Here is a 26,358-nt window from a genome sequence, read left to right as displayed (position 1 = left end):
ACGCCCCAGGGCGCAACGCAGAGAGACTCAGTCATCTAGAAGACAGAGTAAAACCAGTCGCACCAAGGAGAGGCAGCGTTATTTCGGCAGCTGGCTACTCCTCCAGAGCCTCCACCCTATCCCCTGGGCCCGGCGCCCGGCGCTCAGCCTGTGCCGGGCTCCAGGAGCCCCAGCTCCCTCCACGTGTCCTGTCTTCCCAGCAGCCACCTCTGCCGCCTCGGGAGGAAAATCTCCTGACAACTCGCGGTCTACGGACTACGACTCCCAGCAAGCACCGCGCCGCTTCTCTCTCCACCCCCTCCACGGGGCACGCAGGCGCCCTGGGCTCCGTCAACAAGCCGGGCTGGCGAAGCCTGGATACAGTTCCTTATGGGATTTGTAGTTTTTTTTGAGTTAGTTGGGCCGTAAGTCAAAGGGACAAAGACTACAAGTCTCGGCGGCCCCAGCGTGACGAGCCCGGTCACGTGGCAGGGGGCCGACCGGGCGTGCGTGCCGCCGTTGATCCGGTGCTGCAGTGAGGAGGTGGTTCTCGCCCGTGTTGTGTGTGTGTGTGTGAGTGAGAGAGCGAGTGAGTGAGTGAGTGAGTGAGTGTGTGTGGGGGGGGACTCGGCTTGTTGTTGTCGGTGACTTCCCCCTCCCCTCCACCCCTCCCCCTTCCCCGCCGCCGCTGCAGTGGCCGCTCCCTGGGCCGTAGGAAATGAGCGATAACGATGACATCGAGGTGGAGAGCGACGTGAGTCCTGGGGCTTCTTCCTTCCCTTGCGGGTTGTCAGACGGGAACAGCGGCCGGGGTTCTCAGCAGAGCGACGGCGGCAGGGGGCCGGGCAGCCGCCGCCTCCTTCCCCTTACCCCGCTGGGCCGGGACCCCCTCCGTCGCGCTCCCGGCTCGCTCTCTCCGGGCTCTTGGCCGGAGCGGCCTTCTGGGACTGGAGGTGGGGAGGAGACACGCGGCCTGTGAGACCCCAACCTCCCCCAGTGGAGGAAGGTGCTGCGGCCTCCCGCTCCCATCCTATCCCGTTCAGGATCCGGGGGACAGGGACGGGGTGCCCCGGGGATCCCATTGTCCGGATCCTGGGGAGGGGGTACTGCGCTTAGGACCTGCCCCGTCCGCGCGCGACCCCCTGCTCCCGTGACCCGCGGATCCTGGGGAATGAAGGAGGGCGGAGAGGAATTGGGAGTGCCCAGATGCCATGAGCTGGGTGCGAGGAGAGGAGACAGTGCTCTGGATCCCCTTCTGTCCCGGATCGGATCCCGGAAGGAGGGGCGGCGCTCAAGACCCCCCTGCTCAGCTACCCGATCCCGCTAGGGGGGGATGGGGGCGTAGGATGGGGAAGGGGGGTAGGGCTGACTCCCCACCCGCCGCTTCCTCTGACGCCGGCATTTTCTTTCTTATTATTGAATGTGAAGTGTAAAAATAACTTCTATATTTTCTATTTTTTTTTCTCTCTTATTCCAGGAAGAGCAACCGAGGTTTCAATCTGCGGTACGTCTCCTACTCTCCATTTCATTTTCATTTCCGTTCAATTCTAGTCCTTTTTGGGGTCGGAGAGAAAAAGAGATTGTTCTGTTACTTTTAATATTGTAGTAAACTCACCTGTTAACCGCTAAGGTGAGGTGGGGCCTAGCTCTGGGGTTCTAAGTGGTGGTGGGGGGGTGGTTTGCGAATCTCATAATTCTGGATTCTCAGGTGATAAGTTTCCGTGAATGTAGGTGAGTGAGAGAAGTTGTATGCAAGGAAATGAATCCTTCCGTAGTTTTCAGATGGGGGCTCTAGCTGTCACTATGTAAGTGGGAAATGAGACGTGCATCATGCTAAAGTAAGTTGAAGTATTCAGGGAAAAGTGGTCAGATTTACTTAGGAAGAAGTAGGTTCTAAACCATGGCTGTGTGAAGTTGAATCCACATGCAGTAATCACCTTTAACCAAAAGTCATGTGACTGCTGTAGACCTATGGAATCTCACACAGTCTGGTGTTTTTCTAATGCAGACATTGGAAATGTAGAGGAGCCAAAGGTTGAATCTGAACGTGTCACATTCAGCAGCTTACTGTGGTCTGACTGTATTTTAGTTGAAGGAGCAGTATAAAGGCAATAAAAGAATTGTTGAAGAAAAGTGGCATTGCAGAGAGAGGTTTGCTAAGAGGTGATGGTTGAGACTATACAGTGTTGTCAGTGATTTCTCAAAGTATTGTTATAAATCTTCTCAGTAGGTGATTCTGTGGATTTAAGATAGACACTAATCTCATGTCCTTGAGACAGTGCTATGGGTGTTCCATGAATAGAACAGAGGAAGGAAAAAAGAATAGATACAAAATAAATCAGAATCAGGGAGGAAGAGACATAAGTAAATCATGCTGTCTAACATTTGACAGATGGGAGCAGTAGGAAGTAGATAGAATGGAGCCCCAAAATTTAGATGCTTCCAGAGGATCCAGGCAGTGAGATCGTCAGGAATGAAGTAGAGAGCAGAGGTGAGAACTGGGGGACTAAAGAACAGAACACATGCGTCTTCTGAAAAGGCAGCCACTGTAGTCCAGTGGGTTGTTATGTGAGAATCAGGCTAAGTGTCGTCTCATCTTCCTATTTTGGAAGAAAGATTAAAAATCCAGACTTTTATGTTATTTTTCTGATTTTTAAAATGATGTGTGAGACAATCAAGTTGTTTAGGGGCTTGTTAGAATTTCAAGGATGCCACTTAGAGACCTCTGGTCTATGAATTTATCACAGAGTAAAAGCAAGCCCTCTTATACCTGCTCAATTCTGAGGTTATCAAAGCAGTTAGGTATTGAGAAAAAGTGTACTTGTTGAGAGCTGGTATTTCCGTAAAAACCCAACAATGCAGTTGTTCCAAATAGTCAGTAAAAAAGAATTTATTTTTCCTTGAAGTATTTAAAGACAGTACTTTGAATATTTGCAGTATTGTTAGATACTTAATATCTCTACATAGATTTGGAAATTGAATTCCTTTTATTCAGCTACTATTATCCTTAATAATGTAAACATGGAATTTCATGTTTGAAATCGGGTCTGTTTTCCTCCAAGTCTCCAGTTATAAAATCTGCCCTCGGGCTTGATCAGAATTGGAGAATAGGGGTTGTTTAGGCTTCCTTTGAAGAAGAATTATTTCAATTGAAATTATATCAGCTTTCCACTGTGAGAAAAATTTTCTTTATGAAATTTTGGTGTATAGTTCCTGAGAGTTTTCTGCTTTTCAAAATATCCATGCACATGGCTGTTGATGTAAATTGTTTTATTAAATTATTAAAATGTTTCCACTCTCCTAGAGTGCTAATCTCATTGTTTTGTCTAGATATTTAAAATTTGATGTTAAAGTACTTAGGCTTTTCCCTTTGATTTTGGAGGGTGGGCAGAGGGAGTGAGTTTGACCCTTTGTTTTTAATTTGACATACCTACTTGCTGAGAAGTTTAAATGTTACCTGTTGCAAGATAATCACACTGGCATAGAGAGAAGCAGTGGTAGACAAATTTTACAGCATATCAAGCAATTATTGTGAATACATAGGGTTAAAAGGATTTTATTTTTTTCCGGGTGTGACTATGTCTGTCTAATTCCTGACATTTAGTATAGATAAATATATTTTTTTAATTTGGGGGGAAACTGTTAAGCTTTGCCTTAGTTCAGAAAAGGATATGGACTGTGAACAACCAAATATTTAGGACTACAGAAGAACTTTTAAGAAGTTATTTTGAAAAGGTCCTGTGGGTCCTAATACAGAAAGAGAAATTCATTCACGTTTTATAATGTAACTATAATAGCTCCGGCTTTACTACATAAGAAATGTAAGATATTCATTCAGCAAGAACAGAGGCTTGAAGTAACAGAAAGTGAAACTGACTTGACGAGTATTTTTTATTGTTGCCTCAGTGCAAACGGAAAACAACTTCTTCGGTGACCAATAAGATTTGTTAAAGGAAGTAATCCCAAACAATAATTTTTATTAGTAAATTCACTGTATCTCATAATGTCACTGATATTATCTTATTTTTATTATTCTTTGGAGGAAAAAAGTTGCATTTCAAAGAGTTTTCTGGGGCAGGTATATTTCATGCAGGGTAATAATGTTGTATTTCTCTTTGGGGTTTTTTTTTTTTTGAAGGAATGAAAGTATATGAGAAACATAGGGCTAGGGTTAGTGTGTTAGAAACCCATGGTCTTTTTCAACTTATTCTTCATGACAGCTGCACGTTTCAGTTACAGCATACCTATCTGGGGGTTGGCTAGAAACAGATTTGTACAATTCTGTTTCTGGACCTTTCTGGTATAAAATATTTTTAACCTCTCAGAGCTCTTTGTTTTTTTAGGAATTGCAATGTATTCAGAGGGGAATGAGCTTGGTTGATCACCTTTGAGATTGAAATTTACTCAGGAAATTAGTGTCTTTTACCTTGAATTAGTTGCATGGCAAAAGTGCTACATGATACATGTACTTTGTGTCGGCTTAGAGTGTTCACAGTGATGTGGATGCCAAGTTTGGTTCCTAAAAATACTTAACGGAAGGGTGATCTTATATTTAAGTTGTTTTCCAGGATGCCAGTAATAGTAACATTGTTGATCAAGGAAAATAGCTATAGAATGATGGCGTATTTATATGATATGTTTCCCAAGTTTTTTAAGGCACCAAGTGATTTTTTGAATAGCCTGGAAAACACACATATGTATTGGATATTAAAAACGTATACCAGGTAGTTGGCCTGAAGCTGGAGAGGTGTTGGGAAGTTGCCATTTATATCTCCTATTAAGGACCTTAGTGAGTTTCTCATCCAAGCTGCCCATAATTTCATGTTGCAGATTTCATGTTGATTAAAGTGAATTAAGTTGCTTAGACATTCAGTTTTATTTATCCTATCTACTTCCCATCAGAAATAGTAATTAGATCTTTTCTGATGACAATTTTGAGCCTATGTATTTCCAGCATTAGTGTTTAATAAGAATACCTTATTAAGTAATCATAAGCAACACAATCTTCCTTCTAAAATATAACTTAAATTTCTTAAAGGCAGTAAATGTTTATAGATCAATTCTTAATCCCATATATGGTGGGAGTTTTCTATATTGATTTAAGAAGACTCCTCTTATAGATGGAATTAGGTGTCAGGTAATCTGCAAGAGATGGCATTGCTCTGGAGAACCTTAGGCATCCTTGCATAATGGAACATTCATTTCCCCATGCGATTTGCCTCCCTAGAACTTGTGGGAAATAATGCTGCTGTCTGATGTAATGCCTCAAAGGAAGATGTATTCTCTATGCAGTAAGTTGGAAGGAAATAATTTTTAAAAATTCCCTCAGTTTTGAACAGCCTTCCTTAGCTTGAATGACCTGCTGCCAGTTTAGCAACTTCTTGGCTAAGGAAATAATGTTTGCCTTCAACATTTAACAACACTTGAGATAACAAGTGCTTGTTAGTGTCAGAGATGGACAAATTGTAGGTGAAGACTTGTGTTCTGGCTGCCAGTATGGAAAGTTTGGGGGAAATAATACTGAGAGGCTGAATAAAAACCTTGGCAGAGATGTCAAAGCTGGAATCGATTTGGTGTTGGAGTTCCTTTTGAGCATCTGTGGGCCACTCTTCAGTATCACACAGCCCTTTAGTATTTCTCTTAGCCTGGGATGCCCTGAAGGAGGGCTTGTCTGGCAGAAACTGCAAATCCAGCTTGCTTAAAGAGTGACAGCATCCGGCCACTGCTCCTGTAGGATGTATAGGGGAGGTATTTGGGGGCCTGCTGTACAGCCCAAGAATGCCTTTTGTCTTCTAGAATTTGTCTGGTAGCACCTGTTTTCATTATCAAACATCTTCCTCAGTATAGGTAAGAGAAAGCTGGCTCATCTGAGTTGAGCTTTATTTGTTCAAGACACACAATTGTTAGGCCCTTTCCCACCCACCCCCCCCTTTTTTTTTTCTTAACTAGTTTTGAGTTTGTGGAAGGGTCTCAGATGCCTTATACTGGGAATCTTCACCCAGTTTTTAATTCTCAGTTCTGAAATCTTGGCCCTTTCAAAAACGGTTGCCAGCAAGTGAAGATAGTTAACAAAGCAGTGATAAGGCTGGCAACTGGCCCTTCATTTGGGTGAATTGCAGAGGAGGGGAATTCATCCGGCTAGACATTTGGAAATTGTTTCCCAAACAGAATTCTCAGTCTCGTGTAAAGGTTTTTCATATGGTCTTTCAAGCCACTAGAGGTAGTATTTAATCAGAGTTGCCTGGAATTAGGCATGTTAGTTCTGCATGTTTTTAACTTGCTCTTTCAAATGAGGCTTGAGAAGAAGAAAAAATACATTATTGACATTGTCTCAGAGAGCTCTAAAATGGCCTCTGGTTAAGTGGAGCAGCTTGGGGATGGACATGGCAGCAGGGATTGGGCTGAGATTCCACTCTTCTGCTGGTTAAATGGGCCCTGGAACCACCACAGAAATTCCATCCACTGCTTTGAGAACAACAGCCCCAGCGCAGGCTTTCTACCAGGCAGTGGACTGCTGCCTTTCCTTGTTGAGCCAACTTCTCAAAGTTGGCTGGCTCCCCAGATGAGAAGCCAAGATTTCTGCTGATGGTCCACAGCCAAGTTCACTTACAATCCTCTAACCGAAAGACTTGTCCATTTGAGTCCTTTCAGGGCTCAGTGAATGGGAAGGGGGTAATGCATTGTGGGGATGATTTTGGTGTTAGATTATACTTAGCTCCACCCTTCTAGTGCAGGCCTGAGTGAAACCAAGTCCAACTTGATTCTAGCCATCTGAGATTTGCAGGGCTCTCCCAGAAAGAAAACAGACAATTAGAATTTTATTTGTATCAACAAGAAGGATTGTGGGTAACTGGTGTCACTGCTTCCGTGCACAGCTGGGAGGAGGGCCAGGAATCAGGGTGATTTAGTAGACAGGAGTATCTTGGGCTGCTGCTGGATACCAAAGCTGGGCAATTAATTTGCATGTAAATAAGCCATCCTAGGGAGTGTGTAGCAAACACAGGGGAGACAGATAGATGCCAAATGCCATCTCTCAGCCCTCTTAAGTTTTAGGTCTAGGGACCAGCCCACCAGCCCAACTTAACTACCTTATCAATAGATGACTAGAGGGAATGGTAAGTTAGAAAAGGACTAGGTACTTAAGTATGTTTAATTCCTTCAAGCTATTCATATAACTGACAGAAGGTACCTGCAGTTTTCTTGCTCTAATGCTGTATGATACCTTCTAGCCTCAGGTGATCTGGTCATTCCCTCAGTTTCCCCGTAAATTCCACATTATCACTGAAGTTCAGCAGACACTCATTTTTACAGAGAATCCAGACGTAAGATGAGGAGAGCTTTAGCTGTGTTCCAGGCATCTGCCCTAAAAACGAGCGCTATGCCATGGAGACCGTGGCTGTGATGGGGACCGTGTGTCCTGTTGAACAGAGCTGTAGGTGAGGTGTGCTTGAGAGACCAGGAAGTGACTAAAATCACCACAGCTGCGCCCAGCCTCCTCTTCCTCTGTCGTGACTCAGACTTTAGGGTTAGATACTAGAATTTCAAGTCCTTTCATTCCACAACTCTTGTCTTCATAGACTTTTATCTGAACGTCTTGTCTAGTACAAAGATTCATTTGATCCTTTCTTGTGCTAAGCCAAGTTGTTTACTCCTGTTGCTTCATTTTTAAAATTGCAGGTTCTGTGTCTGGGTAGGTTAAAGCTACCTGGAGCTTCCGATGTCCAGACATCCTCTTTAGGTTAGCTCAGTGCAGCCTCATGTACTGGGGGTAAATGTTCTCAGAGTACAGTATTTCCACTAATTCCCGAAGTGCCGATGTGACGTTCCTGCTTTAGGTTAAGTCAGCATTTGTGCTCCATTGGAGGGACTGCCCCTGTAATGTGGGTCTGCCGAAGCTCCCTTGCAGCATTCACCCGCACTGTCTTCCATCTGAAGCCAGTGTGTTTTGCCGTCCCTGATTTGTTGACTGTCTCTGTCCTTCTCAGCTGATTGTTCTTTGTGATTCTCAGCAGGACAGGATAAATACTTTGGTCTGTGGGTATTTAGCTACTGCCAAATAAGCATGACCTGCCACAGGTGCCTGAAGAAATTTATTCAGAGTATGTGGGTGTCAGAAGGTTTGCTGTCTAAGAGCTACCTTTCTGGCAGCCTGTGAAGGGAAGGCCTTGGCAGAATAGCACCTTGGATGCACTTTAAAAAAAAAAAAAAGGAGCTCAGAATGCAGTTGTCGTCTATATCAGCTTTGTCATGGTGATCTCCGATTCATGCATCTAGGTTTTCCAGAGGTTTTAGTTTCTCATATATGATTTGGCAAGCAGGTCTTAAAACTAGTACCCTTTAGCACGGTGGAGACCAGAGCAGACCCATGGTGATGTTTTCACATGAAAGAAGTACTGTACCAGTGACCTGACTCCTTTCCTGGGTCCCCATCAAGGGGAATCTCTTACAGTGGGGGTGATCAGCTTTTAGGAAGGGGCCCACTGCAGCTTTTCCCTGGCCACCTCCTAGCCATGGGACTGGCAGCTGTTCTGTCACGTAAGTTGTGGGAGAAAACTGATGTTACAGGAGTCACGCTTTGTCCCCATGAATAACTTTTATTTTACTTATGCATGAGCTGGATGCATCGAGCTACTTTGGATGTTCCTGTCGCAAGCCTTGCTCACCCCTTTCTCCCCCTTTAGCAGAGCCTAATTCTGGAGACTCCTAACTGCCCACCTCGACAAATACTTCCCAGTCCAGTCATCTGGGACTGCGCTGACAGCATATACTTCCAGGCTGTCCCCACTCACCTGTGCGTGGCAGGAGGAGTGACTCTGCTAACGTGCTGTTTTTCCCATTCTTCCAGGCTGACAAACGGGCTCATCATAATGCACTGGAACGGAAACGTAGGGACCACATCAAAGACAGCTTTCACAGTTTGCGGGACTCGGTCCCATCACTCCAAGGAGAGAAGGTGAGTTTACTGAGAAAGCTGATGAGCCACCACGAGCTTAGAGCGCACTGTGGGGCTTAGCAGGGTGCTCACCTTTCCAGAAAGAAATGGAGTCTGGGATGTTTGGGTGGCATGGTTTCCTTCATCTTTGATTCTTCAGGGAATCATCATACACCTTACCTACTCTCTATTTCATCCTTAACAAACCATGTCAGATGTAATGGAGCTGCTTGTTAAGACATCAGTAGGAGCTATCTTTTAATATTACATATAATACTCATTCAAGAAATTATTATAACAAGAAGCATACAGTAGTTTGGGATAATGCTAAGGATTTCTGAGGTCAGTGCTTCTCTGGACCTCCATGGCAATTCCTTTCATATGGTTCCAAGTGGTACTTATTTTAAATGAAACCTCCCAGGAATGTATGTAAACCAATCTGGACACCAGTGATCTCCCAGTCTAAGAGTAGTTATTATTCCAAAGGCGTATATATAAAGAACATTTTAAATGTGAACTTGAGTAAAGAGACATGTTCCCATGAAATGAAAGAGAAAAAGAACCACTCTTCTTCCCCCATCCCTCTACCCCATTGTGGCCTTCCAGAAACTGTTTTCCCTGGAGAGGTAGGCACCAACTGTTTCTACGTTTGAAATGCAAAGTCCGCAACTTTGACTAAAAAGCCTATAGGTTAGGGTCAGTCCTTGAAATTTGGAGAAAATACGTGTTTGCTCACAGTTAGTTCCATCCTTGACGAACAATATAACTGGCTGCTCTCTGCAGCTGGTCAGTGGTGTAAGTGACAAATTTGGAAGAGGACCTGTTTTTTTTGTCTTGTCTGTCTGTCTGGTTGTTTTGTTGGTTCAGTAATGCAGTGTTTCAAGAAGCAACCATGTTAAGAAAAACCATTGCTCTCAGGTGTGCTTTGAATGGCTCTCCAGATTTAGCTCTCTGGTAGGAGTCTTGGGTTTGTTTGGTTATCCAGAATTAAACTTGGGCCAATGAAACTGGATGCCATGATGGTTTCCTTGTATTTATACTGCCACACTGGTAAGCCATGTGCTGTATATCTTATCTAAGGTGTGACTGTGTGGTTGAAGCATGACGTCAGTCTGACCTTTATGAAAAACATAAAACAGGCCGTGTAAATACCTAGTATTGCAAAACCAGAGTTTGCCATGGGTTAGGTCTACTTAGTGTGGACTTGACTTAATGGCCTTGGTCCAAGGTGCTTACCTGGAATGACAGCGTTCCTGGGTACAGCACTGTCAAAGCACCACAGGAAATCTGCATGATGGGGAGAAAGGCTCACCCTTTCGTCAGAGTGCACATGTGCAGAGGATTATCTCTTGCACTTACCTGAACTATTGACAGTAGGTTCATATTCATGTGCCATGATATCAACTAAAATGGCTTAGGTGAAATAAATGGACAAGAGCTACCTTTTTCTAAGTCTCACATCTAACCAGGAGTGGTGCCGGGACAGTATATCCCAAGAAATGGCCTGAAGACCACCTCCCTCAGAGTCACTACTGAGTCTGTCTTTCTGGAGGTAGGCCTAGAGTTCTGTATTTATAACTAGTGGTCTGATAATTCTTAAATTTGAGATCACTTTGGGAGAGATCAGTTCTTAAAGAGAGCTCAACTCTACCTTTTTCTTACCTAATCTTTTTTACATTATTGTAGCATTCTTCCTTAGGTCCTTAAAAATCATATTACCATAATCCTGTTGTCTCATTTCTTCAAGGAAGTTGACAGGTTGAATTTGGTAACCTTACAAACCTTACAAATAGTTGTCATTCATTGTGACCCATTCATTTACTCACTGACTCCATTCACAAATACTGGGGATCTGCTGGATGCTAGGCAGTCTTAGATACTGGGAATACAGCAGTGAACAAAGCAGATGAAAGCAGCTCTTAGTCTGGTGAGGAAAAGATTGAAAACGAACTAATAATTAAATATATATACGTATTGTGTCAGATAAGTGCTATCGAGAAAATTAAACAAGGAAAGAAGAGTTGCAGTTATCATTGGGGTGGACCAAAAAAACACACACTGGCAAGGTAACAGACTTCAACCATGCATCTGTCTGGTGATGAGCATTCCACGCCAGGGGAGGCAAGTGGAATAGCCCAGGGGCGGGAGCCTGGGAGCATTCCTGGGCCTCTCAAGGAGACAGGCTGGGGTGGCCAGAATGGAGTGAGTGAAGGGGTAGTGGCAGGAGATGAAGTCAGAGAAGCAGCAGGAATAGGGGAGAAGAGTGGTCAAGGGGCCAGGCTTCCTCAAGCAGATGAACAGAGCACCAGTGGCAGTTCACCAGGTTCCTTCCCAATTTTAGGATGCTGCTGTGTGTTCTAGTCCAAATGTTCGTGTTGAGTATGAATAAAGGAAGTGGTATTACCTCTGGTTGAACCCCAGCCCTTTCCCACTGTCACCATCTTTATTGTTTTCCTTGTCTGCTGACACTGTTCACAGGTGCTGCGCTGAGTCTCACAGAGTGCTCTAGTCCCTCCGACTTCCGAGTTTTCACTAAATGTTGCAATTTTTTTTTAAAGTGGTGTTAGAACCAAAGGAAATTGGCCAATTCTTGATTTGGATTGCAGCAGTCAAGGTTCTGACATGATGTAAATAATCCTGAACGACCATTTTGCCCTGTGAGTTGTGGGGTGCTTAGCTCAGTTCCCTGAAGGGAAGGCCCCCAGTCTCCTTGGTGTGCACGTCTGTACATTCCAGGTGATCTCTCTTAGTGCTGGGACTATTGGACCTACGTGTTCTAAGCCTCTTGTCTTTTACAGGGAAACTAGTACTGATTGAATTGGATCCTAACCAAGAATGGGGGATACTGTACTAAAAAACATCCCCCCAAAATATAAAACAGCTTTAAATGTGAGACCCAAACCCTATCCTTTGTTTCCTATATTTTACTATAAAATATTCACCTTTTGTTTAAATAAAACGTCAGTATTAACTAATATCTGTATTGCAATATAAGATGAAGTCTGCACAGTAGTTCTCTGAGGTGAGTATTACACTGTCATAATTGGAAAATTACTAATGCTAGCTCCTGCCATTATTACATATGAGAGATGAGGGAGCAGGCTCAAGATCATGATTCCAGTCCATAGCTATATAGGGACTAGAACTCAGGACTGCCGATTGCCAAGTTAGTCTTTCTACCACACCCTAGGGATAAACAACTTTAGAACATTTTAAAGAGATTTCCTTAAATTTTTACACCCTGTCTTCATATTGGGAGTTTCCCCTGGAAGTGTGTCATACTAGGGTTACTACTAAAATGTTCTCCCCTGAAGTAGCATATGTAGGTAACACTGAAATGCAGAGTTAAGGGTCACTGAAGTTTATACATTTGTCTGGGTCTGTATTGCTGCTCTGAGAAATAGATGATTATGGTTGACAGACAGTCCAGTTTGGGTTTTGCCATAGATCACATTGTTTGCAAGTGGCCTCTTGAGCTCATGTTGCTTGAGTCTTGTTTCCCATAGTTTTTCAGCTGGACTTAGAGCCCACGGAAAGATAGAATGGAATTAGGACTATAAGCCAGTCAACCAGAGTAAGGAAAGTGAGTGAAAGTGAAGTCGCTCAGTCGTGTCCAACTCTTTGTGACCCCATGGACTGTAGCCTACCAGGCTCCTCCGTCCATGGGATTTTCCAGGCAAGAGTACTGGAGTGGGTTGCCATTCCCTTCTCCAGGGGATCTTCCTGACCTAGGAATCAAACCTAGGTCTCCCACATTGCAATTGCGGGCAGACACTTTACCGTCTGAGCCACCAGGAGTAAGGAAACAAGGGAGAAAACAACTGTGGCCCCATTTTGCAAAGGAAGACACTACTGTTCTTGAACAGAATTATTCTTTGTTTTAAGGGTCCTTAGTTGGGTCCTAGGCAGTGTTGCCCAATGGCTTGCTGGCTTTGAGCTCACCCTGTTGTATGTGTCTGGGGTGGGAGGGTGGGGCGGTGGGGAATGGTATACCTGGTGGTGAGCATGTCAGTTTGCCTTTCATGGGGCCCTAACTCTGCCCCCACCCCCAATAAGTTAGCCCCAGCCCCTGCACCAGAGAGGTTGCCTCCAATCACAGTGTCTGCTTGGCATGGTTGACTTCAGTGATACAAAGTTACATTTCAGCATTGCCATGTGTAGCTAAATGGTGGTTTATAGTAATTTCTCATCTTCTAAGTCTCTTCCTAAATGCCTGTTTATCATACTTCATTGCTCTCTTAAGCAGTGGTGCTCTGGATTTCTCCATTTTGGATAGAGCTATGTTAAAAAGAGATTATAACCTAAGATGAAAATAAAGAAAAACAGTGTTTCCTCTGCTCAAAAATTGAGTGTTCTTCTAGGCAGTGAGTCAGAGTCCCTTCTATTTGGGTGAGACTCCGAAGGCACTGCCTCTGCCAGCTGCTGTCACAGACTCGGCTCGTGGTAGGTCCCCAGAACGGAGCTGAGGAATGAGCGCCAGAGGAAACAGTGGGCTTGCTCAGCTCTTTGACGAAAACAGCACAGCCAGCACGGTTTTGCTCATGTGTTTTAAGTATGAGTGTCATAGAGGTTTAATACATGGTGTCTACTCTTGAGGATCTAGCTCCCTTGTTAGGGAAGAGGACTATACCTAACAACAATAACAACATGCTGAACATCAAGTGAGAGGTCAAAACACAGAGCTAATTTGTTTCATCTTCATTAAAGCCCAGTGTCCTTAACAAGTAAATGTTGAAATCAAATAGCTCCCTTATACCAGGAAACCTAACAGTTCTTACATCTGAAGGTCAGTATCCCTGTTAAACTCACTCAGCCCTGTGGCCCAGGCACTTATCGCAGGGGTAACTGTACATGTGTTTGTGTAGTTACTTAATGGCTGTCTACCCATCTCCCACACTTCAGTATAGTAAGTACTGAAGGCCCGGAGAATATCTTTGGTCATATTTCTTCCCTTGGAGCCTTGCACACAGTAGGAAGCAGTGAGTGTTTATTAACTGAAGGAAGCCCCCTCTCCACCTGGCCTTGTTCCATTGGGAGGGGCTCACTCTAGTGGACACCCTTTGAGGCAGGCAGTTCATTTAGCAGCACTATTTCTACATCATATCTGGGCTGCTGAAAGGATTGTCTTTTAAGGGAAACGTAAACCACAGCCCTGCCCATTTCACCTCATTACCCATCGGTTAGTATCTGACCAGACTCCAACTTGGGCATTTCTTCTTAAAATTTCTACATCTCAAGTTGTTGTCCACAGTTGCCCAGATCTCCCTTAAGCTCTGGGCTCAGTAACTGTAAATGTACAGTTTGTGTTTGACTCCTTCATACTTCTGCACTGCGAAAGCCTCCAAGGGTTTTTCAGTGCCCATAGAGGTAAGGACTGGTATTCATGTTCTCTAAATAAGGTTCCCAACTTGCCCTCCTGCTTTTTCTGCCGTTTCCCTTGTTGTGGAGCAGTGCACACCCTCCTCTGTGCAGGAATGTCATCAGGTTTGTCCAAATTCTCTCTTTCCACCAAGGTCTCAACTGCAGCCTCACCACCCAGATGACTTTGGGATCTCACAATGAGGAGACCCACTCACAGGGACTCCCCAGCTCCCTGCATTTCCTGCTCTTGTGCCTTCCTGTGTTTCCCCCTGCCTGGGCCTCCCCTGCCGGTCAGCCTCCACCTGCCCATTGTCACGGCCCACATCAACTGCCTCAGCACCCTGAGAGCCCTGGGGTATCACCATCCCTGACACCCCAGTGGACCTTCGTGGGGCCTCTCCTCTGTCTTCTTTTTTTGTGTGTGACAGTCTTATCACCTAACTGAAGGGTGCAGTCCCTGAGGGCAGGAACTTTGTCCATCCTTCTGGAAGTCTGTGCTACACAGTGCTAGAGGGCTCACTACATGGAGAAGACTATAGAGCCATGAAACTCAGTGACTTCAAAGGATAGGAATTAGTTACTAGGCCTTCCCTCTAGCATTTCTTTTTCTTTTTTCCCCTCTAATAAAATTGCAAAAAACTTTGGAAAAATGGGAAGAAGAGGAACAGCCCTTCCATTCCTATAATACAACTACAACCTTTGCTTTATTCTAAGATTCTAAGATAAGTGGTGTCCAGTGAAAGTTCAATGAGAGCCACAAATACGTTTGAGATATAATTTAAATACAACTAAATTTTCTAGTTGACATAGTAAAAAAAAAAAAATAGCAGATGAAATTAATTTTAATAGTCTGTTTTATTTACACTTCCTGGGTTACTCAACTAGTAAAGAATCTGTTTGCAATGCAAGAGACCCGGGTTCAGTCCCTAGGTTGAGAAGATCCCCTGGAGAAGGGAATGGCGACCCACTCCAGTATTCTGGCCTGGAATCCAATACCACCAATTTCATGGACAGAGGAGTCTGGCAGTCTACAGTCCATGGGGTCACCAAGAGTCAGATAGGACTGAGCAAGTAACACAACACAAAAATAAGTATGACTTCCGTATGTACTCTATATATTAAAAATTACTAATGGGATTTTATATTATTTTCTTGCACTGTTTTATAATCCAGTGTGTTTTATACTTAGAGGATTTCTCAGTACAGACTAGTCACATTTCAGTACTCATTAGCCACACATGGCTAGTGTCTATCTTACTGGACAGTGCAGTTCAGAGATACACTCTCCCCATCCCGCACCCCATTTTAATATGACTGAAATTTGACATCTCCAACTGGGTGTCAAACAAAGCTGGCTCCTTTTTCCTCTCTCCCTAAAGCTGCTATTATTAAATCCATGTGTTTACTGATGGAGTCTCAGAAGCAGGAGTAAAATGGTATGCTCCTGGTCTTTTCATATGCATGCTTCACTTGGGTAAAGGGTATAGTTTGTTGCTTTCACATAACATGTCCTTTCCCCAAGTGATAGAATGTTCATATTTAGACATCAGGCGTGTTTCTTTGGGCCATTTAGGTTGCCTCCAGTTTGTTTGGGTTTGTTTGTTTTTTTTAATATATTTTTATTTTGTTTTAAGGAAGAATGTTGCTCTTTCAGTATCTCTCTCCAGAGTCTATGTTTAATTAACATCAACTATTATGTTTGCTAAGTTTATATTATGAACACAAATTTGTATTTCATCTACCCTGTGTAGTTAGTTAAGTCGCTCAGTTGTGTCCGACTTTTTGTGACCCCATGGACTGTAGCCCACCAGGCTCCTCTGTCCTTGGGATTCTCCAGGCAAGAATACTGGAGTGCCTCCAGTTTTTTAACTTAACAGATAATGTAATGATGCACATCCTGGTGCATGTGGCTGTTTCCATAAAATAGGTTCCTACAGGTTGGGTTGTTGAGTCTAGTGGTAAGAACACCTGATTTTTTGCTGTGTGTTGCCAAAAATGCTTTCCAGAAGGGTAGTTTTCATGTGTTCTTCCTTTTCTTTTTCAAGTAAATTATAAAGATTAGTCTTTTGGTATTGTTTTGAGAGTACTGATTCTACCATCAATGGATTTTTTTTTTTGAAGGGGGTGACTAATTTAGTAAGCCAAAGATAGTAGTTAATTTTGTGTTTTGTCTGTTGCCTGTGAGAGTAAGTCCTTTTCCATATGTTTATCTACTAGTTGTATTTCCTCTTTGGAGGAGCCCTGTGCTCCTGTCTTGCATGATCAGAGTTTGATGGGACAGTGTCACACCTTCATTTCAAACTACCATAGGCCCAAGATAAAGAATACAGGGTTTGAAACGTGACTTGTGTTGACCCTTAAACAGATGTCTGGCTCCCAGCTTTAACCAGGTCCTTTATGGGGTGTGATACATTTGTCTCCTCTAGTAATCAAGAACATGGTCCCTTGGGCTGGGAGGGGCTGGCACAGGAGGCCTTGGAGGGGCCACACGGCTATGCTGGTTCTGACCCCACAGCCTTCTGGCCTCCCTTGTTGGCACTGATGGTGGTTCCATTTTGGAATGAACTAGCTTACTGCAGACCCAAATTTATTGTGTAGGTGTTTTAATTTCTGTTTCCAGAAAATGGCTTAATCAGTTGAAAAAGTATATCAGCTTTGCCCTAGCCCTCCCTTTCTTTACCATGTGTAAAAGTTTGTGCAGGTTTCAGAAAATAATGGTTTTATTTTCTTTAAAATAACTTCAGAAAATAATGGTTTTATTTTCTTTAAAATAACTAGTGCAAAATAAAACATGTCAGCTGGTAAGTTAGCCAGTGGTTTTCCATTCCCCAGGATATGGGGTTTTGGTTTTTAGGAGAACAGAGCAGCTGTTACATCAGCCCGGTAGGATCTGATTTTGACAGGAGGAAAAAATGATAAATTCAGCAAAGATGACTGTTCTCAGATCAGCATTAGGACCCTAGGGAACAGCAATGATGTTTCTGTTGTTAACAGTCTATTACTTCTCTTTTCTCCCTCACCTTTTACCACCTGCTTTCTAAAACAACTTGGACTGATATATAAACACAAAGATGTACAGCTCCAGAAATGTATGGGACTCTTGCCCTGTATGAAAAATTTTGAGAGCCAGTGCCTTAACTGGGATTTAATAACCGTAGGTATCATTCTAAACATCAGTGTTAAGTACTTCAGGAATCATTTGGGACCTTTAAAAGGTACAGATTAGAATCAAACTCTTGGGTTTGGGGCCTCTGGTGAAATACGTAGTTAATTCTTGCTGCAGCACATGAGGTGAGTATACTCTGTTCCCAAGCAGAGTTCTGTTCAAGTGGGTGCCTTTGGAGGCTGGGGTGGCCCTTTTCTCTCTTTGCTGCTCTGGGCATAGATGCAAACAGGCAAGCAGCTGCGGATGAGCAGGAGGAGGCAGGACCCACTGGGCCCCTGAGCCACGCTGGGTTGTCTCCTCTGTCCATTTTAGGTTTCTTCTCTTAGGTGGTAAAGCCAGAGCAGTGTGGGGAGGCCGCATCTCCTCTCGGCCGGGGCCCAGGTCCACTCAGTTCTCTTCCAGCTAGCTTGCATCCTCTGGCTTTTCCTCTGTATTTGCTGCTTCTCTGCTAGGAGACTCTCTGGATTTCACTTGCCTCTCAAAAGAAAAAAAAAGCAATCTTCCTTCTATGCTACTATTATTATACACTACTGTTTTTTTTCCATTTCTTACTTTTTCAACCTCGTTCTAAAAACCAGTCTTCATCTTTGCTTCAGCTTCAAGTCACTTTTGCACCCACTGACCTATATGATGATTTACCTAAATTCACTTCTTCAAGGAAACCACCCTCACCAGGTTCTTCACTGATGTCCTTATAGACAAATTGGGTGATTCTTTTGTAGTCCTTGTCTTCCTGCTCTGACTGTCCACATTTCATTGATCTTCTTCCTTAGTTCCACAGTCTCTTCTCAGATCCCAAAATAAGGGTGTACTAGAGGCCTGGGTTCAAATCTTGACTGTATTACCTACTGGTTATTTAACATCAGGCAAGTTACAACTCTGTGCCTCAGTTTCCTCATGTATAAAATAAGGGAACTAACACATCAGAACTAATACAACAAAGGTCCATCTAGTCAAGGCTGTGGTTTTTCCAGTAGTCATGTATGGATGTGAGAGTTGGACTATAAAGAAAGCTGAGCGCTGAAGAATGTATGCTTTTGAACTGTGGTGTTGGAGAAAACTCTTGAGAGTCCCTTGGACTGCAAGGAGATCCAACCAGTCCATCCTAAAGGAAATCAATCCTGAATATTCATTAGAAGGACTGATGTTGAAGCTGAAGCTCCAATACTTTGGCCACCTGATTCGAAGAACTGACTCATTAGAAAAGACCCTGATGCTGGGAAAGATTGAAGGTGGGAAGAGAAGGGGACAAAAGAGGATGCGATGGTTGGATGGCATCACCAACTCAGTGAACATGAGTTTGCGTCAACTCCGGGAATTGGTGATGGACAGGGAGGCATGGCATGCTGCAGTCCATGGGGTTGCAAAGAGTTGAACACGATTGAGCAACTGAACTGAACTGAACACATCAGAAGCTCTTGTGAGGGTGCCTGGCATTGTGTAAGTCCTCAGCTGCTGCCGTTTTCCTCATTGATACTGCTGTGTGCAGCCGTGGCTCTGGATCACCATCTGGCAAGGGTGTCCAGTGTCTTTTCATGTGGCTCCCAGAGGGAAAGAGGAGCCTCAGTTGCTGTACATTAACTCACACAGCTGCCCAGAAGGCCCAGTGCCACTTCGGTCCCACGGCCACAGGCCCTCCTGTGTTGGGACTGTGTCCAGACCATTGAAGGGTTCTGTTTCTGCTGAGAAAGGCAGAATAAGAATTAGTGCCTTCTAACTGTAAAAACTAGCAGGAAAGATTATTCATTCAGATCCTTCCTGGATACCCAAAGGCCAACAGTTGACCTGTAGACATGTTGATCTACCAAGTGTTATCTGCTCAGGGACACTCACATGAAGATTGCCGACTCAGCGACTAGGCACCATTTAGAAAACAGAAACCGAAAGCCCAGGGCCACTCCATAGTCCAAGCCATAAAGCCCAGGATTCTTGCTGGCTTCACGTTTACTGTTCATAGTATAAACTCATAAAGGCAAGGTTCTGCCCACACCTCCCCCCTGTGGCTGGTCACACAGTCTTATATGGTTTGTTAAACTGGGGGTTTGGTTTGTAGAGAGGGGGTTTTCAATGAGTCTGTCCTGTTCTACCTTCAACCTTTTGCTTTTTCTTCCCTGGATTTCATGCACTTGTAAATTGGGGGGAATTCTGTCATTTATCCTTCAGATTTTTTCTTGTGGGATTTTACTTTTTGTTGAGAACTCTGGAGAAGGCAAAATAAAGTTAACTGAACTGTATTTCTGGACATGCTAATGGGAGGGTCAGGGACAACCTGAAGTAGCCTGGGTACTTCTGCTTAGCAAGGAGCGGGTATGGAAGAAGGGCGGTGCTTGTTAGCATTCTAGAGGGTGCTGGGTTAATTCTCATCTCTCCTTCAATGGAGACCTCTTGACCCCAATACGTTTCGTTTGCCGTGCAGCTGTGAATTGTATTTTCATCCAGAAACTGCCCTGAGGTGGAAAGACTTCCATCTCTCACAGCATCTCTCTCTTTGCTTTGTTGCGCTATGCTCACGGCTCACGTTTCACTTTGTGATTTCATGTATGAACCCCTCATGATTTCATGTATGAATGTGTGAAGAAGAAAGTGGTAGCACTCAGGCTGCTACTCAGTGTGGTCATTTGTTAAAAATTATCACTAAGCATTTGCAAGTGCTCTCCTGTTCAGAGATTTTGCTTTTTTCCCTTGTGCTAGATACAAATGAGGAGTTAAATGAGGTTAATGTTGCATTCTGGGAGCAACAGTTAGTCGGAAAAAAATAGGCAAATTTAGAGAGGCTGTGATGTAAATATGCATGGCAATTAGATCAGTGATGGAGTGCATAGAATTTGGAAGGCTCAGTGGGGTCAGAGAGTTTCTCGTCAGATAAGAAACAGCCACGCGAGAGACTGTGTCTGCGGTCACAGAGCACATTAAAGACAGGACTCCAGAGGCCCCATCTGCTGGATTCCTAAACTCTTCTCCCCACCCTGCCATCCTGGCACCTATCCTACTATATTTTTTAATCCCCTCTCTAGCAGCCAGAGAGGCAGGGTATTTTAATTAGTCCCTTCTAAATATGTGCTCTCCCCCCCCCCATTTTATCACCCAGTAATTAACCCTAATAAGTCTCCTTTGGCAGAAATGGGAAACAGCCTCTGAAGTGACCTGGTAACCCCGTCCCCCCATGCGCCATTGGTAGGTGCCCTCACTCTTTCTACATCAGCTGACTTACTCAGATGAAGACAGACCTGGGCCTGTCTCCACCCTCCTGCCCTTGCCTGTGCTGTTCTCGCGCAGAGCAGCCCTTTCCCACAAATTCCGCCTCAGTCTCACCCACCCTGACCCCACTCGTTCAGATGGGAGCCTGTTTGTGCAGAGCCAAGGCTAATTTCTGGCACACACACAAGGTGACCACCCCAGCCAAAAGCCATCTTTCCCGTGGCCTTTGTAATCTGTACTACTCAAGTTACACTTGCTGGTACTGCCCTGTGATTTGTCTGTATATAGATATGTTTATCTCCTCAACTAGATAGTAAGTAAGCATCTGGGCAAAGAAGCCATGACTAATACATTTTGTTTCCCCACAGTTTCTGCTCTGTGCCCCACACATAATTCACACCAGATAAAAATGGTTGAATATGAACAGTTTCCTTTTGAGGAAATTGCCTTAAGGATGCCATAAGAGGAAAGCCTGGGGACTCTAGTACTTGTGAGAACTGGTGAATACACCTAGGCCTTCCAAACCTCTCTGATACCCAGCCATGCTGGAGTCTGTGAGTTGAGATTGTCGGGGTTTACTACAAGTGGGTATAGTTTTGCTCACCCGAGTGTGGCTGTTTTCTTTGCCATTTAAGAAGATGATAACAATAACCCTATATGCAAAACAGAAAAAGAGACACAGATGTACAGAACAGACTTGTGGACTCTGGGAGAAGGCGAGGGCGGGATGTTTCAAGAGAACAGCATCGAAACGTGTATATTATCTAGGGTGAAACAGTCACCAGCCCAGGTTGGATGCATGAGACAAGTGCTCAGGCCTGGTGCACTGGGAAGACCCAGAGTGATCGGGTGGAGAGAGAGGTGGGAGGGGGGATCGGGATGGGGAACACATGTAAATCCATGGCTGATTCATGTCAATGTATGAGAAAAACCACTACAATATTGTTAAGTAATTAGCCTCCAACTAATAAAAATAAATGGGAAAAAAAAAGAAGCTTTGCTCCTGCTCAGGAGCCTCAGTGGCATGATTGCCTGACTTCAGCTACTAGACTAGCTTGTCTTGGGCTTCAGTTCTCTGGGCCTTGTACCATTCTGCCAGTTCAGTCTGTTGACTGCTTGGTCATGAGTAACTCAGGCCATGTTTGCAACCCTGCAGAGAATCTCCCAGACAAGTTTGACCTCCAGGGGCCAAGTAACCTGACATCCATTTTATTAGCTCTGACAGGGCAGTGCCTAGGCTACCCTCAGCCATGATAAAGGTGTGGTTGCTTCCTGAAATGGCCCAATCTCATGCCCTTCCTGTGTTGACACCAAGCTCTGACAGCTTTCACAAACGTCTCTTTAGCCAGAGAGGCTGAAATAGTGACTCGGTCACATGGCTTAGTTGGAACTAGTTAACAACGGTCTGAGCACTTGTCTGAAATCTCGAACCTTGAGGAAAACCTTTGTACCCATCCCCATCCTGAGCCAGCTCCAGCTGAGATCTTGATCTTGTCTTTCTGGACCAGCTGCCTGCAGCCAGGCCCAGCAGTGAGTGAGTGACCTTAGCTCTCAGTTAAGTAGTCTTCTAATGTTTTCAGAATAGCCTGGCCGAAGACCTGAAAGCAATATAAAGAACCAAAGGGGTTGTGTGGGAAACAAGTTCAGGATTGAGACAGACCTGAGTTTGAATCCAGGCTCTACACCCTTTAGCTGGTGATTTTGAATAAACCGGTAAACTTCTCGGAGTCTCGGGTTCCTAGTGGAACCACCTCTGTCAGAGTGCCAGTGAGGTAAGCTGTGGAAAGCAGCTAGTGCCTTGACCAGCATAAAGAAGATTCTCGACAGCACTTAGCACTTCGTGCCCTTCCCCCTCCTGCCTCTGTCCCCTCGTGTGGCCTTCACTGAAAGGAATGGTTTTCTCGCTGCATGGACTAGGTCTTTATTTTGTCCCCTCTGCTTTTTCTCATATTGCAACAGGCATCCCGGGCCCAAATCCTAGACAAAGCCACAGAGTATATCCAGTATATGCGAAGGAAAAACCACACACACCAGCAAGATATTGATGACCTCAAGCGGCAGAATGCTCTCCTGGAGCAGCAAGGTGAGCAGCGGAGCTCGTGGGGCAGCTGGCCCTGCTGTGCGCCAGCCAGGTCAGGGCCTCGCGCCGGGGCCTGCGGAGTCAGAACCAGTGACGGAGCCATGCTCCTGAGCAGCTGCCATCCTGCTGCTTGGGTCTGTAGGCGAGAGTAGCCGTCCTGAGGAAGGGCCTGAGCTTCGGTGAGGGAGCGGTGGAGTCCAAGGCTTAGCCGTCTGGAGACCTTTCTGACCTACTCGCTCTCCTCTTCTTGGGGCTCAGGTGTTTCGCTGGTAGTAGGGATCACAGCTGGCCTGGGTGCCTCCAGAGAGCTGTGAGGTCCTTGGATTGGAGTGTGCTGTGGAAGTGCCAGAGACTCCAGGTGTTAAGGGACAGTGAGCGCTCCCCGTGTCAACGGTAGTCCACTCAGGGCAGCCCGTGGGCCAGGCCCGTGCTCTTCTCCAATGCTCACACCCGCCTTTTCCTACAACCACAGGGGAAAGCGAGAGCTGATCAAGTTCTTTGTTCCTGGGGAATTCACTTCTCTTCCTCCCTCATGGAAGATGCAAGTAAAAGGAAATGCAAGTAACCGTCTGGGTTAGAACATCTCAAATAAAATAAACTAAACCAAAATAAATGGGTTGACCTTCCAGGCTCAAGACGAGCTGAACCGAGGGATGGGCAGCGGGAGGCGGCAGCGGGTTGGTTACCGGGCCGAGCAGCCTGCATGTAGGGGCTCCGTGTTGGGAAGCCCAGGTACTCTGTGTATTGGTGACTTGCTTCCAAGTGTCCAGCTTGTCTTTCCAAGTGGATCTTGTACATGAGAGCTAAGCCAAAACTTCTCTTTGGCTGGTATGTCTTCTGTCATCCTTCCCTGCTAACGTGTGACCCTCACACCCTTGTGGAGCCAGGCATTGCTGGGCCAGCTGCGCTGTTACTGCACTGCTGGGTCCCGCAGGGAGCTCGTGGTCCTCTCTCTGTGCTGGGCTTCCACGGCAGGACGGTGACAGCACGCGCCTTCTCTTTAGGGTTGGGTGGCATTGCAGAGTGGCTGGCCGTATCCACTGAGCGCTCGTGTCTGGCTGGGAAAGGCGAAGGGAAATGAAGTGTGCAGGTGGACCAGCCACCAGAAGGGAGTTACTTATGAGCCACCCTGAGCCTTGGGGGCCAGCATGCCCTTCGGAAGAACAGGCTGGACCCCAACCCGAGACTCGGTTCCTCCCCCAGTCTCCAGAAGGCTGTAACCCGCTCGCTTGGTTGCCTTTCAGTCCGTGCACTGGAGAAGGCGAGGTCGAGTGCCCAACTGCAGACCAACTACCCCTCCTCAGACAGCAGCCTCTACACCAACGCCAAGGGCAGCACCATCTCTGCCTTCGATGGGGGCTCGGACTCCAGCTCGGAGTCGGAGCCCGAAGAGCCCCAAAGCAGGAAGAAGCTCCGGATGGAGGCCAGCTAAGCTCCGCGGGGCAGGCCAGCAATAAAAACTGTCTGTCTCCTCCGTCGTCTTATCCTCCTTTCAGTTCATCTTTAGAACCCTCAGAACCATTTAAGAGACTCTTTTTTTTTTTTCCCTCTTTCTCCTTTTTTTTTAAATTTTATTTTTACGTAGAAGCTCTTGGACAACAGCTCTCATTCTCCTTCCCCATTTCCACGATTTTTTTGTTTTTTTTTTTTTAAACGTTTCCCTTCAGGGATTCCCTGTCCCCACCAGGAATTTTTAAACCAAAACACCCCAACTTGGCAGCTTTTTCTGTGGAGGACAGACGGCCGGCCAGACCTCTGAGCACATGGTGTCCTGACCACCCACCAGCTCCTCCAGCCCTGCCGGGCACGTGCCCGGGGGACTCCTGCCCCACCCAGGCCTCTCCTTCCAGGCCATCCTCACCTCTGTTTGATAGACTTTGTGAATCTGTGGACTGCTCTACTTTCAGAAGATGACCAGTTTGGAGTAATCAGAATTATTCCCCCTTCTTTTTAAGGATTTTTTTTTCCCCCGCTAAAAGGCTATTTATCGCTCCTATTGAAAGACCAGATCCTTGAAGAAGTTTGTGGTATAAAAGGAAGTGGGGACAGATTTGCAGCGCGGAGTCTTGGCCTGTTTCACTCCTGCTTCTCTCAGCTAGCCTTAGGGAGGCCGTGTGATGCTTGTGTGGCGTGAGGGGACGGCAGCAGTGGAGCGGTAGCCGCCAGGGGGTGGTAGCGGGTGGGTGGGCCAAAGAGGGAGGATCGGGTAGGGTAGAGGTTTTGTATTGAGGGCCAGTGATGATGTTTTGATATTTATTTCCTGCTGCTGAAATTTGAACCTGAGTGAACTGTCCCTATTTCTGATGATGTCGGTATTGCAAAGCGACAGATTCATAAAGTAATGATCAAATCTTCCTTTCTTTCCGTGTGTATTTCTAAGAAATAGAGCCAACTGATTTTGTATGTAAATACCAAGAGCGGTTCACCTCGTACTAAACCCGCACCCCAGTGCGGACCCCTCCCCACCCCCGCCCGCCCTCCCCTTCCGACTGTCCTGGAACCTGTCCCCATTATGTGATCCAGCCCTGGTTCTGGCTGCGGTCAGCAGATCCCAGTGAAGGGTTTTGTGTGTTTAGGCCTCATTTCTTTGTCTTTTTCCTACTCTGTTCCCGGCATTTGCTGATTTCTAGTGTATACTCTGTAGTCTCAGTCTGTGTTTGATTCCATTCCATGGAAATAAAAAGTATGTTGTACATACTGCTGAAGAATTGTCTTGCAAGTTAAGGCTTTCCCCTTTACTATAAGACTATAAATAAAAACTTATTTTATCCTTCTTGGTGGTGGTGTCTTCTTACCCTGGCAAAGGCCAAGATGGTGAGGCCAGTGGGCCCGTGCGGTGGCCTGAGAGGAGCCCACAGGCTGGGAGCCACCACCGCCGATGCTTCCCTCTGTGTTAAGGGCTCAGCCTGGCCCAGGCAGGGCAGGAGGTGGGTAAACCAGTGGGTGACTTTGCTCACTGGATGGAAGCTTTCGAAGTTCCAGCAGGGATGGGGTTTTCCAGGGCAACATTTCTGAATCCAGCTCTAGCTAAATAGATGACCCTTGGGGAACTGGTAGCCCAAAGCTGTGGGTTTGGGTTTCTTCTGGTAATGAACATCATGTCCAGTCCAGGGGTGACTGGTATTCTCTAGGACTTTTCCAGTTTCTAGAGAGTTCCAACATAGTAACAGGCAGCAGGGCTGCCACGGGCTGGAAGTCAAAGAGGCTTCAACAGCATCCAGTTAGCTCTCCTTGGGCTAGGGACCAATCCTGGCTTGAACTTGTTTGACTTTGAAAGAAAGGATTTATGGCCAGAATACAGCTCAGCTTTGGTTTTCCTGTCTGGTTGACAGGAAATACTGCTGTTCCTAGACCAAGGGAGGGAGAGGAGTCAAATCAATTCTTTGATTTGTCACTCTTTGGAGCGGTGGAGCCGGGGCTCCTGTCCATTGGATGTCAAATCTGTAGCATCTCCTGTTAGTTAATGGGAGTTGACAGGTGGTGGATTGTGTTTCTTTAAGAGGCATATTTACAATGTTGTGTACAGCAAAGTGACTCAGTTATATATATTCTTATTCATATTTTAAAAGGTGTTTTGTAACGTGACAAGCCAGCTCCCAAAACCATGATCTCAATAAGGAAAACAAGGATGCGGGGAGAGAG

General features: G+C 45.5%; 1 protein-coding gene across 4 annotated transcripts; it reads left to right on the top strand.

Annotated features, from left to right (window-relative positions):
• Positions 1-482: 482 nt before the first annotated feature.
• Positions 483-25,489, top strand: MAX (MYC associated factor X). 4 transcript variants are annotated; one of them, XM_070469491.1, is made up of 5 exons: positions 483-733; positions 1,457-1,483; positions 8,825-8,932; positions 22,596-22,719; positions 23,189-23,342. In XM_070469491.1, exons 1-5 carry the CDS (start codon positions 698-700, stop codon positions 23,203-23,205), a joined length of 312 nt encoding a protein of 103 aa, XP_070325592.1. In that variant the 5' UTR covers positions 483-697; the 3' UTR covers positions 23,206-23,342. The 4 variants fall into 4 exon arrangements, with proteins under 4 accessions (XP_070325592.1, XP_020734849.1, XP_020734851.1 ...); XM_020879190.2 differs by lacking the exon at positions 23,189-23,342 and adding an exon at positions 23,961-25,489 and having other exon boundaries at positions 485-733; XM_020879192.2 differs by lacking the exons at positions 1,457-1,483; positions 23,189-23,342 and adding an exon at positions 23,961-25,489 and having other exon boundaries at positions 485-733.
• Positions 25,490-26,358: the final 869 nt, after the last annotated feature.

This window comes from Odocoileus virginianus, chromosome 6 (assembly GCF_023699985.2).
Source record: "Odocoileus virginianus isolate 20LAN1187 ecotype Illinois chromosome 6, Ovbor_1.2, whole genome shotgun sequence".
In the NCBI taxonomy this organism is placed as follows: Eukaryota; Metazoa; Chordata; class Mammalia; order Artiodactyla; family Cervidae; genus Odocoileus; species Odocoileus virginianus.
This window is presented reverse-complemented; position numbering and strand designations above follow the sequence as displayed.

Coding starts and splice junctions, on each gene's coding strand:
- MAX (XM_020879190.2), top strand. CDS start 698: ATGAGCGATAACGATGACATCGAGGTGGAGAGCGAC. Junction 734..1,456: donor ACATCGAGGTGGAGAGCGAC/GTGAGTCCTGGG, acceptor CTCTTATTCCAG/GAAGAGCAACCGAGGTTTCA. Junction 1,484..8,824: donor AACCGAGGTTTCAATCTGCG/GTACGTCTCCTA, acceptor CCATTCTTCCAG/GCTGACAAACGGGCTCATCA.